This window comes from Excalfactoria chinensis, unplaced genomic scaffold (assembly GCF_039878825.1).
Source record: "Excalfactoria chinensis isolate bCotChi1 unplaced genomic scaffold, bCotChi1.hap2 Scaffold_390, whole genome shotgun sequence".
In the NCBI taxonomy this organism is placed as follows: Eukaryota; Metazoa; Chordata; class Aves; order Galliformes; family Phasianidae; genus Excalfactoria; species Excalfactoria chinensis.
The window spans coordinates 14,122-27,513 of record NW_027315678.1 but is presented as its reverse complement, the minus strand read 5'-3'; the positions used below and the strand labels follow the sequence as shown (position 1 = coordinate 27,513).

At 61.8% G+C, this 13,392-nt stretch overlaps 1 protein-coding gene across 1 annotated transcript; it reads right to left on the bottom strand.

Moving 5' to 3' along the window:
• Positions 1-2: 2 nt before the first annotated feature.
• Positions 3-12,957, bottom strand: NPC1L1 (NPC1 like intracellular cholesterol transporter 1). Its single transcript, XM_072360899.1, has 19 exons — positions 12,885-12,957; positions 10,082-12,095; positions 9,253-9,353; positions 8,267-8,439; positions 8,053-8,181; positions 7,239-7,421; positions 6,559-6,673; positions 5,861-5,988; positions 5,375-5,512; positions 4,914-5,003; positions 4,318-4,508; positions 3,520-3,647; positions 2,597-2,711; positions 2,462-2,517; positions 2,208-2,358; positions 1,302-1,533; positions 688-801; positions 421-583; positions 3-325 (listed from the first exon to the last, which is right to left on the bottom strand). Exons 1-19 carry the CDS (start codon positions 12,955-12,957, stop codon positions 81-83), a joined length of 4,539 nt encoding a protein of 1,512 aa, XP_072217000.1. The 3' UTR covers positions 3-80.
• Positions 12,958-13,392: the final 435 nt, after the last annotated feature.

The following is a 13,392-nucleotide window of genomic DNA, read 5'->3' as shown; positions in this document are numbered from 1 at the left end:
AGCTCTGACAAAAGCACTTTAAATACAACGGCGTACAAAAGGGCCGTGGGGGGCAGCCCCGTCAATGTGGGGCAGCCACATCAATGTGGGGCCGCATCCTCGAAGCCGGGGTTGGTTGTGCCAAATCTGGTGCCGTCTGTGCCATCCTCGTTGCCATCCATGCCCCCTTTGTTGCACTGTGTGCCAGCCTTGCTGCTCTCTGTGCCCAATTCGGTGCCATCCGTGCCCAATTCGGTGCCTTTTGTCCCCAATTTGGTGCCCTCCATCGCAGCCTCGCTGCCCTCCGTGCCATGTTTGGTGCCCCCTGTGCTGAGCGGAGCAGGACCTGTGGGGATATGGGGATGGGGTCAGCACAGACAGTGGGGCCATGGGGTGGCTGTGGGGTGGCTGTGGGGCCATGGGGCGGTTATGGGGCCGTACCCATATAGCTGAGCAGCACGGGCAGGAAGACGAGGCCGTGAGCGAGTCCCACCAACGTGATGATGAAGTTGAGGCGGAAGAAGAAGATCTGGATGAGCTGAGCTTTGGCGAAGGCCAGAACCACGACGCCGGGCAGGTTGGTCATGGCCACCCCGGCCACCACCTGCCATTATAGGGGGGGGACATCGGGGTGAGGCTCCTGCTGGCCCCACATCTCCGTGTGTGTGTCCCCCCCCCCTGCCCCATAGCTGTCGCTGTGCCCCACACCTTGCTGCCCATGTTGATGGTGGCCTCGGCCGCGCGCTCCACGCGTGTGGGTCGGTGGCTCTGAGCGAAGGCGACCGTCAGGTGGGACACGAACTCCACTGAGATACCCACAGCCTATGGGGGGACATGGGGGGACATGGGGGGACATGGGGACGTCATAGGGGGACATGGGGATGTCATTGAGGGACATGGGGACACCATAGGGGGACATCATGGGGATGTCATGGTGGAGATGCCATGGGAGGGGACATGGGGACGTCATAAGGGGACACACGTGGGTCGCTGTGCCCCATTCCTGTGTGCCACCCCACATGCCTTTGTGCCCCACATCACCTCCCGTGTGCCCCAAATCTCCGTGCCCCCCCATGTGCCCCTTGTGCCACCCCACGTGCCCATATTCACGGGTCCCAGGTCCCCACGTGCCCCATTTCCATGTGCCCAAGGTCCCCGTGTCACCTCTGTGCCCCATTCCCACGTGCCACCCCATATATCCCAGGTCCCCCTTCCACCCCATGGCCACCTTCTGTGTCCCGTTCCCATCTGTGTGCCCCACATCACCTCCTCTGCCACCCCACGTGCCCCATTCCCACATCCCAGCTCCCCCCATCCCGCACCGCCACGAGGTTGATGAGCGCCACGGCGTTGTATGGGATGTCCCATAGGGCCATGAGCCCCACGGTGTCCAATAGGATCATGGTGATGGTGATGACGGTGGCGATGCTGGAGCGCAGATCCATGCCCAGCAGCAGGAAGGAGACGAGGAAGGTGGGCACCAGGCACATGGCCATGGTCAGCAGCCCCTCCAGCACCACCGTCAGGTACTGCTCGTAGTACACGTACGTCACCCTATGGGGAGGGCAGCGCCGTCACCCCATAGGGAACACACAGGGAGCCCCATAGGGAACATACAGGAAACCCTATAGGGAACATACAGGGAACCCCAGAAGGAGCCCCATAGGGAACCCCATAGGGTATCCCATAAGGAATCCCATAGGGAACCCCATAGGGTATCCCATAAGGAACCCCATAGGGAACCCCATAGGGAACATACAGGGCGCCCCATAGGGAACCCCATAGAGTATCCCATAAGGAACCCCATAGGGAACACACAGGGAACCCCATAGGGAACACACAGGGAACCCCATAGGGGACATACAGAGGACCCCAGAAGGAGCCCCATAGGGAACCCCATAGGGTATCCCATAAGGAACCCCATAGGGAACACACAGGGAGCCCCATAGGAAACATACAAGGAATCCCATAGGGCAGCACACAGGGGAGCCCCACAGGAAACCCCATAGGGCATCCTGACCCCAAAGTGGGCATGGGGCACCAATGGTGACCCCAAAGTGGGAATGGAACACCATCATGACCCCAAAGTGGGCATTGGACACCACGGTGACCCCAAGGTGGGCACCCTGACCCCAAACCTGGCATGGGGCACCATGGTGACCCCAAGGTGGGCACAGAACGCCCCCCTGCCCCCAATCCGTGCCCCCCAATCCGTGCCCCCCCCTCACGTGTAAGGGAAGACGCGGAAGTCGGGTTGTGTTCCCGGCACTCGGCGCAACGTGGCGGTGATTTCCTCGGCCAAAGCGCGTGCGGCTCGGAGCGCGGCCGTGTAATCCTGCGAGCTGCGCAGCGGGCGCTGGTAGGCCATGAAGCGGGACGCTGGGGGGGTCGGGGGGGGGTATGTAATAGGGTTGTGGGGTGGGGGGCTCTATGGGGTGTCCCACAGCACCCCCAGACCCGCGACGTGCCGCCCCGTGCTCACCCAATATGGTGCCGTTGGCGTCCATGCTGACCGCGGTGTCGTAAGCGCCCAGACCGCTATGGGGGAAATATGGGGTCAGGGAGGGGGGTGGGTTATAGGGGGGGCTATAGGGGGGACCCCGCTGTGCCCACGTACCCCTTGGCGCACTCCAAGGTGGGTCGGTCGTGGAGGAACCAGGGCAGGTAGTGCTGGAACTCATCGACTGTGGGGCGGCGTGAGCTGTTCATGCACTGCAGGCAGCCGAGGGATGCTATGGGGCCAGCATGGTTATGGGGTCAGTGGGAGCACAATGGGAACCCAATGGGATCCGTCATAGGGTTCAATGGGAACCCAATGGGATCCATCATAGGGGTCAATGGGAACCCAATGGGATCCATCATAGGGATGAATGGGAACCCAATGGGATCCATCATGGGGATCAATGGGAACCCAATGGGATCCATCATGGGGATGAATGGGAACCCAATGGGATCCATCATGGGGATCAATCGGAACCAAAAGGGATCCATCATAGGGATGAATGGGAACCCAATGGGATCCATCATGGGGATCAATGGGAACCAAAAGGGATCCATCATAGGGATGAATGGGAACCCAATGGGATCCATCATGGGAATCAATGGGAACCAAAAGGGATCCATCATAGGGATGAATGGGAACCCAATGGGATCCATCATGGGAATCAATGGGAACCCAAAGGGATCCATCATAGGGCTGAATGGGAACCCTACAAAAACTCAAAGGGATCCATCACAGGGCTGAATGGGAACCTTATGGGAACCCAATGGGATCCATCATAGGGATGAATGGGAACCCAATGGGATCCATCACAGGACTTGATGGGAACCCCACGAGATCCCATGGGATCCCAAGTCTGAATGGGAACCTTATGGGAACCCAACGGGATCCATCACATGGCCTGACAGGAGCTTTGTGAGATCCCAGCAGGATCCCAATATGAACCTCCTGAGCACCCAACGGGATCCCAATGATCTCCATCCCGCCACCCAACGAGAACCCATTTAGCACCCCATAACCTCCCCCCCTGCCCCACTCACTGCTGGTGGAGGGGCAGAACTGCCCGCTCAGCTCCCCATAGCGGTGGATGCGGCAGCAGCGCCCAGTGGGGTTCAGCCAGTCCAGGAAGTCATCGACCCAGGAGGTGGCGGGGATGGCCAGGTAGGACCTGGGGGGGGTGACCCCAAATGGGGGGTGGTGACCCCAAATCATCCCCATGCGGCCCCATGTGGGGGTACAGTGGCCCCAGATAAGACGATGGTGACCCCAAGAGCCCCTGGATGGGGACATGGTGACCCCAAATGGAGGACGGTGACCTCAAATGGAAGACAGGGACTCCCAAGTGTCCCCAGATGACCCCCAAGTGCACCCAGATGGGGACATGGCGACCCTAAATGGAGGATGGTGACCCCAAGTGTCCCCAAATGACTGCCAAGTGCACCCATATGGGGACATGGTGACCCCAAATGGGGGACAGTGACCTCAAATGGGGGGATGCTGACCCCAGATGTCCCCAGATGACCCCCAAGTGCACCCAGATGGGGACATGGCGACCCTAAATAGAGGACGCTGACCCCAACCATCCCTAAATGACCCCCAAATGCACTCAGATGGGGACATGGTGATCCTAAATAGAGGACAGCGACCCCAAACATCCCTAAATGACCCCCAAATGCACTCAGATGGGGACACGGTGACCCTAAATAAAGGACAACAACCCCAACCATCCCCAAAGCAGGACACGGCCCAGTTAGGACTTGGCTGAGGGGGGTCGGGGCCGGCTGTGGGTCGCAGTGGGGCCGGCTGTGGGGCAGCTCGTCCCATCCCGCCCCACTCACACGTTGGGGAACATGGTGGCGTATTGGATGCTCTGCGTCAGGCTGTTGTTGTCGCAGCCGGCGCTGGAGCAGATGGCGTTGGTACCGTCCATGGTGCTGAAGTTGTACCCGGCCGTGGTGACAAAGTAGGTGGGGACCCCAACGTGCAGGTAACGCTCCATGTCCGAGAAGTAACGCAGCATGTACGAGTCCTGGGGGGACAAATAGGGGGGGGGTGACCCCAAAGTGTCCCCATGGGGGAGTGGGGTGGCACCAAGTGGGCCCGGATGGGGACACGGTGGCCACAAATAGGGGGTGGTGGCCCCAGGTGTCCCTATATTGGGGAATAGTGGCCTCAAATAGGGGATGGTGACCCCAAATAGGGGATGGTGGCCTCAAATGGGGACAAGGTGACACCAAGTGGCCTCAAATGAGGATGTGGTGGCTCCAGATTGGGGTATGGTGACCCCAAATGGGGCTGTGGTAGCCCCAAGAGTGCCCAGATGGGGACTCGGTGACCCCAAATAGGGGATAGTGGCCTCAAATAGGGGATGGTGGCCCCAGGTGTCCCCAAATGGGGGCACAGAGCCCCCCAGGACCCCCCCAGCCCCACACACCGTTGGCATGGAGAGCTCCTGGTCCAGTCCCACCTCCACCTGCAGCATCAGATACAGCCCCGAGAACGAGAAGGCGAGGAACAGCAGCACCTGCAGAGCACCCATAGCGCCCCATAACCAACAACCCCATAACCAACAACCCCATAACCAACAGCCCCATAACCAACAACCCCATAACCAACAACCCCATAGCTACACATCCCACACACCCCATAGCTGTGCTCCTCATAGCCAAGAACCCGTAGCCCTAACCCTACACCCCAACACCCATACTCACCCATACCCCCCTATGCCCATCCCCACCCCATACCCCCCCCATAGCCCTACTCACCCCATACCCCCCCCCTATACCCATACTGACCCCATACCCCCCCCATATCCATACTCACCCACACCCCATACCCCCCCTATACCCATACTCACCCCATACACCCCCATCCCCATACTGACCCCCCACTCACCACCACTGGCCGCACACAGCGGTGCAGCAGCGCTGGGGTGTAGAATCGGCTGAGGAAGGGTCTCAGCAGCCGCAGCCCCGGCCCCATATGGCCCCGCGGCGCCGTCCCGCAGCAGCAGCACAGGTCGTAGCGTCCGGCCTACGGACAGCAGGGGGCGCTGGGGTCCCCATAGGGCCGAATGGAGCCCCATAGGTAACCCTATATCCATACTGGGAACCCATATCCTGGGAACCCCATAACCATTCGAGGCACCCCATCTCCATCCTGGGCACCCCACAGGTAACCCTATATCCATAGTGGGCACCCCATCTCCATACTGGGCACCCTATATGCATCCCATCACCATCCTGGGCACCCCAAAGGCACCTTATATCTATCCTGGGCATCCCATTCTGGGCACCCCGTAGGCACCTAGATCTATAATGGGCATCCCATCTCCATCCTGGGCAACCCATAGGCACCCTATATCCCTACTGGGCACCCCACCTCTTGCCGCCGGGTGTCGAGGGCCAACAGTGCGACGAAGGCCGACATCTGCAGCAGGAAATCGAAGGCGATGGAGACGGCGGCCGTGAGGGCGAAGGTGCGGACGGCCGGCATGGAGGAGAGAGAGCCTGCGGCACACGGCACCCATGGGACACAGTGAGCACCCATAGGGCACAGTGAGCACCCATAGGGCACCCAGCAGCAGCAGCGCCCACGGGGCACCCAACACGATACCCATTAGACAATCCTTTGGGGCACCCACTGTGACACCCATTGAGTATCCATTGGGGCACCCATTGGGTATCCATCGAGACATCCATCGTGACACCCATTGAGGGACCCTTTGGGGCACCCATTGAGGCACCCATGGTGACACCCATTGTAACACCCATCAGACAGCCATTGGGGCACCCATTGGGTATCTGACACCCATTCTAACGCCCATTGAATAGCCATTGGGGCACCCATCATGACACCCATTCTAACACCCATTGAGTATCCATTGGGGCACCCATTGGGACACCCATTCTAACACCCATTGGGCACCCATTGGGACACCCATTGGGTATCCATTGGAACACCCATTCTAACACCCATTGGGCACCCACTGGGACACCCATTCTAACACCCATTGGGCACCCATTGGGACACCCATTCTAACACCCATCACGACGCCCATTGGGGCACCCCGCACTCACCCAGGCAGAAGCAGATGACCTCGGAGAGGCTGCACAGCATCATGCTGGGTGCCACCTGCCCCAGCACGCGCCCGATGTGCTGCTCCCGCGTCTCCCCCACCTCCCGCTCCGACTGCTGCTGGGTGGGGGGGGGGTCGGGCTCAGGGGGGTCCTGAGGGTGCCAGCACCCAAGGGTGCAACCCAGCACCCAATGAGACCCCAGCATCCACCCACCTATGGGGACTCCCAGTGGCCAAAGGAACCCAATGCCCACCCAACCTAATTGGAACCCAATGGTGCACCCCCCCCGGTGCCCACCCACCCCATAGGGACCCTGGCACCCAAGGGTGCAACACAGCGCCCTCCGTCCTAAAGGGACCCCCAGTACCCAAAGGAACCCAACACCCACCCAACCCATGGGGTCCCCGGAACCCAAAGGTGCACCCCAGTGCCCAAAGGAACCCAACGCCCACCCAACCCAAAGGGGTCTTGGAACCCACCGGTGCACCCCAGCGCCCACCCACCCCATAGGGACCCTGGCACCCAAAGGTGCAACACATCGCCCTCCCAAGGAGGTCCCAGCATCCACCCACCCATGGGGACCCCCAGTACCCAAAGGAACCCAACGTCCCCCTCCAACCTAAAGGGACCTCCATCCCCGGGGGCACCCAGCGCCCCCCCAGCACCCACGGGTGCCCCACCTGGAACTCCTGCACGAAGATGAAGATGTTGTCGGCGCCCACAGCCAGCACCAGGAACGGCACCACCTCCAGGATGATGAGGGACGACGGCAGCCCCAGCAGCGCCAGGAAGCCCATGGCGGCCACCACGGCCCCCAGCACCACCGCGATGCCGCCCAGCGCCAGCGTCACCTTCGACTCCACCTGTGGGGGACAGAAGGGGGTCACCCCCACCCCACTGAGCCCCATTGAGCCCCATTGCGCCCCACAGCCACCAACCCATAAACCCTACAGCCACCAACCCGTATATCCCACAGCTACAACCCCATAACCAAGCACCCCGTAGCCATGCACCTATAGCTACGAGCCCCACAGCCACCAACCCATACACCCCATAGCCATGAACCCACAGCCATGCCCCCCGCACACCCCATAGTGCCCCACAGACCCCACACACCCCTTGTCCCCCACCATCCCCACACCCCACACACCCCATAGTACCCCACAGTGCTCCACATACGCCCCACACCATACCCACACCCCATAGTGCCCCATTCTATACCCACACCTCACACCCCACACTGTACCCACACCCCACATATCCCATACATCTCACGCACCCCATAGTGCACTACACCATCCCCACACCCCATAGTGCCCCATTCCATACCCTCACCCCACACTGCCTGACCCCTCCCACACCCCACTCTGTACCCCCAGTGCCCCCTAGCCCCTCAATGCTCCACCCCATACCCTCACCCCAAGCCCCCAGTGCCCCATTGTGCACCCACACCCACCCCCACAGCCCCCCACCCCCCACAGCCCCCCGCCGTACCCACACCCTCCTCCAGGCCGTGAACTCCCCCAGTGCCAGCGCCACGTATGCAAACACCAGCAGGTAACTGACAGCAAACACCGGCAGGTCCTGCGCCGTGGTGCGGCTCAGCTCGTCCTCCAGCGAACGCTGCGTGTGGGGCAGGGGGGGCTCAGCAGGTCGGCAGCACCCATGGGTGCCCCCCATCCCCCCCCCATTGACCCCCGTGCGGTACCTCGGCCATGAAGGACACGGACAGGTTGGAGCTGTGGGTGCTCTGGAAGCGGCTCAGCACCTCCAGGAAGCTCCGCTCCCAGCTCAGCACCCAGCGCTGCCGCGGGTCACCCGACGGGAAGTTGTTCAGGGAGTAGGTGAGGATCAGCGCCGCCGCCTCCGTGTACTCCGACCCTAGGGACGTGGGGAACATGGGTGCCATTGGGCTCCATGGGGTGCCACTGGGCTCCATTGGGTGCCATTGGGCTCCATGGGGCTCCATTGGGTGCCATTGGGCTCCGTTGGGTGCCACTGGGCTCTGTTGGGTGCCATTGGGCTCCATTGGGTGCCATTGGGCTCCGTTGGGTGCCATTGGGCTCCGTTGGGTGCCATTGGGCTCCATAGGACCACAAAGGGCTCCATTAGGCTCCACTGGGTTCCATTGGGCCACAAAGAACTCCATTGGGTTCCATTGGACCACAAAAGGCTCCATTGGGCTCCATTGGGCCACAAAGAACTCCATTGGGTTCCATTGGGCTCCATTGGGCCACATAGAGCTCCATTGGGCTCCATTGGGTTCCACTGGGCCACAAAGAACTCCACTGGTTTCCATTGGGTTCCATTGGGCCACAAAAGGCTCCATTGGGTTCCACTGGGTTCTGTTGGGCCACATAGAGCTCCATTGGACACCATTGGGTTTCATTGGGCCACACAGAGATCCATTGGGCTCCATAGGAACACCCAGGGCTCCATTGGGTTCCATTGGGTTCCATTGGGTTCCATAGGAACACACAGGGCTCCATTGGGTTCCATTGGGTTCCATTGGGCTCCATAGGAACACACAGGGCTCCATTGGGTTCCATTGGGTTCCACTGGACCACACTGGGTATCTATTGGGTATCTCTAAGGGCTCCATCCCAACCCCCCCAGCACCCCATGGAACCCGCCAGCAGCCCACACCACCCCACAGCACTCCATGACCCCACACCACCCCACAGCCCCACTGACCTGGGTAACCCCCGAAGGCGATATAGGGGAAGACGGGTCCCCCATAGGAGGCCATGCAGCTCATCTCCAGCGCCGTGATGTCCATAAAAGAGAGCGGGGAGCTTTTGGGGGGGGAGAACCCAACGGCCATCACCCCATAGCTCCCATGCAATGACCAGCACCCCAACCCTACAACCCATCACCCCAGCCCCACAACCCATCACCCCATAGCTCCCATGCAATGGCCATCACCCCAACCCTACAACCCATCACCCCATAGCTCCCATGCAATGGCCATCACCCCAACTCTACAACCCATCACCCCATACCCAATGACCATCACCCCAACCCTACAACCCATCACCCCACAGCTCCCACTCCACTCCCAATGGCCATCACCCCATAGCTCCCATGCAATGACCATCACCCCAACCCTACAACCCATCACCCCATAGCTCCCACCCCACTCCCAATGGCCATCACCCCGTAGCTCCCATGCAATGACCATCACCCCAACCCTACAACCCATCACCCCATAGCTCCCATGCGATGGCCATCACCCCAACCCTACAACCCATCACCCCATAGCTCCCATGCAATGGCCATCACCCCAACCTTACAACCCATCACCCCATAGCTCCCATGCAATGGCCATCACCCCAGCCCCACAACCCATCACCCTATAGCTCCCATGCAATGGCCATCACCCCAACCCTACAACCCATCACCCCATAGCTCCCATGCAATGGCCATCACCCCAACCCTACAACCCATCACCCTATAGCTCCCATGCAATGACCATCACCCCATCCCCACACCCATCACCCCACACCCCTCACCCCTCACGCACTTGACGCAGTACATGATGTGGTCCCTCCAGTCGGCGGTTCCGCTGGTTCCGTCCCCACTTTGTGCCGCCTCCATCCCCAGCCGGGTCCGGTTGTTCTGGAAGTACTGGGTCACGCTGTTGACGCAGCAGTCGGCGCTGCTGGCGTTGCCGGGGTTGAGCGGCGCGTAGCAAACGTCCTTCAGCCCCACGGCGCGTTGCTCCTCCTCCACCCACGCGCTGAGCTGGGCCAGCTCGTCCTGCAGCTCCAGCAGCGCCCGCAGCACGACGGGGTTCAGCACCGAGCTGAAGTTCTTGGAGCCCAACAGCACCGAGTGGTACGGGACGGCCGGGCCGGGCTGCCGCGCCGTGACGATCACTTGGCACGTCCGCAGGAACGGCCCGAAGTGCCGGTCGTAGAAATCCTTCTCCAGCCGCGCTTGGCTGCCCGGGGCCGACCACAGCTCCACCGGGTCGGTGGTCAGACGCAGCCGGTGCAGCCCCGCGCCCAGCCCCGCCGTCAGCACCACGGCCACCGCCAGCACCGGGAGCGGCCGCGACGCCACCGCGGTGCCCCACAGACGGAAGAGTTTGGCCACGGCGCCGTGGCTGCCGGCGGACACGCGGGAGGCGCAGCCGCGTTTGGAGGTAACGGGGACGGAGCTCCGGGGGTCGGAGGAGCCGCAGGTGATGGCGGTGAGGAAGAGGAGCGCGAAGAAGGCGAAGAGCAGCAGGCAGACGACCAGCGCGCCGTCGGCGGAGCCCAGCAGGAACGGAGGCGGCGGACCCGGGGGGGCGGTGATGGGCGGGCAGGACGCGGCGCAGTCCTGGCAGCTGCACGGCTGCAGCTCCGGGCTCGGCGACCCCCGGCACGGCCACGGGCTGCCGCTCAGCGCCTCAATGCCGCCGCCGGGCTCGGTGCCGTCAGGGAGCAGCACGAAGCGGATGCGCAGCGGCGCCAGCCCGTTGTTGGTGTCGCCCTGGAAGTCCAGCCAGCGCTGCGCCGTGCACAGCCGGGCGCCGTAGATGCCGCACATGGTGTCCAGCGCGAAGCCGCCCGTGGCCGGCAGCCGGACCCCGATGCACGAGTCGAAGGCGGCCTCGGCGTATCGGCGCCGGTAGAAGCTCTGGTATTCCAGCACCGCCAACTGCGGCTGCCCCGACGTTGAGGAGCGTTGGGCCACGCGGGTGACGTTGATGAAGAGGCTTTGGTCGGGGCTGCAGATGTTGCTGCAGTGCAGGTTGGCGAAGTTGCGGGCGCAGGACGGGCAGCGGGACAGCACCGCGCCCGACAGCGCCACCGACAGCCGCAGCGCCGACAGCTGCGCCGCCGAGCAGCAGAGCCGCGTGTCGTTGTCGCCGCGAACCAGCTCCGGGCACACGTTGCGCAGCAGCGGCAGCAGCGCGGTGGGGGCCAGGCGGGCCGGGCTGTTGTCCAGGCAGGGCACGTCGGGGCTCACCAACGAGCCGTTCAGCTCCGGGTTGCGGCCGCAGCTGCCGTAGAAGGCGCAGTAACCGGCGCGGTGGATCGGGGTCAGCTCCGGCGCTGCCTGCGGGGCGGCCGCGGGGGACGGAGCTGCTGCGCTCAGATGGACCCCAGGAGGAACCGGGGCCGGAACCGACACGACGGACAAAGCGGACCCGGCCCGAACCAGAACGGCAAACCGGACCCGGAACCGGCCCCAAAGCCACAACCAGCACCAACACAACCCCAGAGCCTGACCCCAAATCCAAACCAGACTCGGACCTGGACCCAAACCCAGCCCCAGAGCAATCCAAATCCAAATGGAAAACCAAACCCAAGCCAACCCCAGAGCCACAACCAACACCAGAACCAACCCCACCCAAACCAGAACCAACCCAACCCCAAAGCCAGAACTAAAGCCAGACCCCAGCTCAGACCCAAATCCAAACCCAAATCCAGATCCAGCCCAACCCAAATCCAAACCCAGACCCAAATCCACCCCAGACTCGGAACCATCCCTCAAACCAGACCCAGCCCAACCCCAAAACCAGAACCGACCCAAACCAAACCCAGCTCAAACCCAGCCCTAAATCCAGCCCAACCCAAACCCAAACCAGACCCACCCAACCCAGTCACAGACCCAAGTCCAAACCCAACCCAACCCACACCCAACCCAAAGCAAACCCGGATCCAAACCGGAACTCAGACCCAAACCCTAAATCAGGCCAACCCAAATCCAGACCCAGACCCAAAGCTGAATCCAAACTCATTTCTGAACCCAAACCCAAACTCAGACCCAAATCAAATCCGAACCCAAATCGAAACTGAATCAGACCCAGGGATCCAAACCCAGACCCAAACCTGGACCCAAATCTACCCCAAATGCAGACACAACCTGGACCTCAAACCAGTCCGGTCCAAACCCAGACTGAGACCCGAGGCTGAATCCAAACAAAACCCAAATCCCGACCCAAATCCACACCAGAACCAAAGCAGACCCAGATCCAAACCCACACCCGAGCAAACCCCAGCCCCAACCCAAACAAACCCAGATCCGAACCAGAACTCGAGCTCAGACCCAAATCAACACCAGAGTCAAACCCAGACCCAAACCGAAACCTGAATCCAATCCCAGGCCCAAATCCCGACCCGAATCCACACCAGCCCCAGAACCAAACCCAGACCCGGCCCAAAGCCCAGCCCCAATCCAAAACAAACCCAAATCAAAACCGAAACTCAGACCCGGACCCCAATCCGGACCCAACCTAAACCCAAATCGAACCCCAGACCCAAATCAAAGCCCAAATCCCGACCCAAATCCCCACCAGCCCCAAACCGAACCAACCCCAGGTCCCGACCCACCCCCCCCCGCAGCCCCCTGCCCTACCAGTGCCAGCAGAGCGCCCAGCACGGTGCCGGCCAGCACCGCCGCCATGATGGTACCAGCAGCACCGCGGTGCCGCCGCTGCGGGACCCCACAGAGTGAGCAGAGCGGGGCGGCCGCCACCATATAGGGCCGCTGGTCCGACAGCACGAGGCCAATCAGCCGCCAGCGGGGCCGTAAATCACTGTGATCATTAACCCTGTGGGATCGATAACGCTGCCCAGCCCTCCCAGCACAGCCCTGGGGCAACAGCGCCGTGTGGGGCCGAGGAACCCCCTGTAGGGGTGGGTTATGGGGTGGGATATGGGGCGGGATATGGGGCGGGATGGTGCCGGGCTCACAGTGGTGCCCGCAATGGGGGAAGGAGGGCTGGAACCCGGAGCATTGCTGGTTTCTATGGGTTTCTATTATAATGGGGCTGCGGGGGGTGAAGGCGCCCTCTGTGCCACCGTGAGGGTTCAGGGCCAGCCAGCAGCCTTGAAGAAG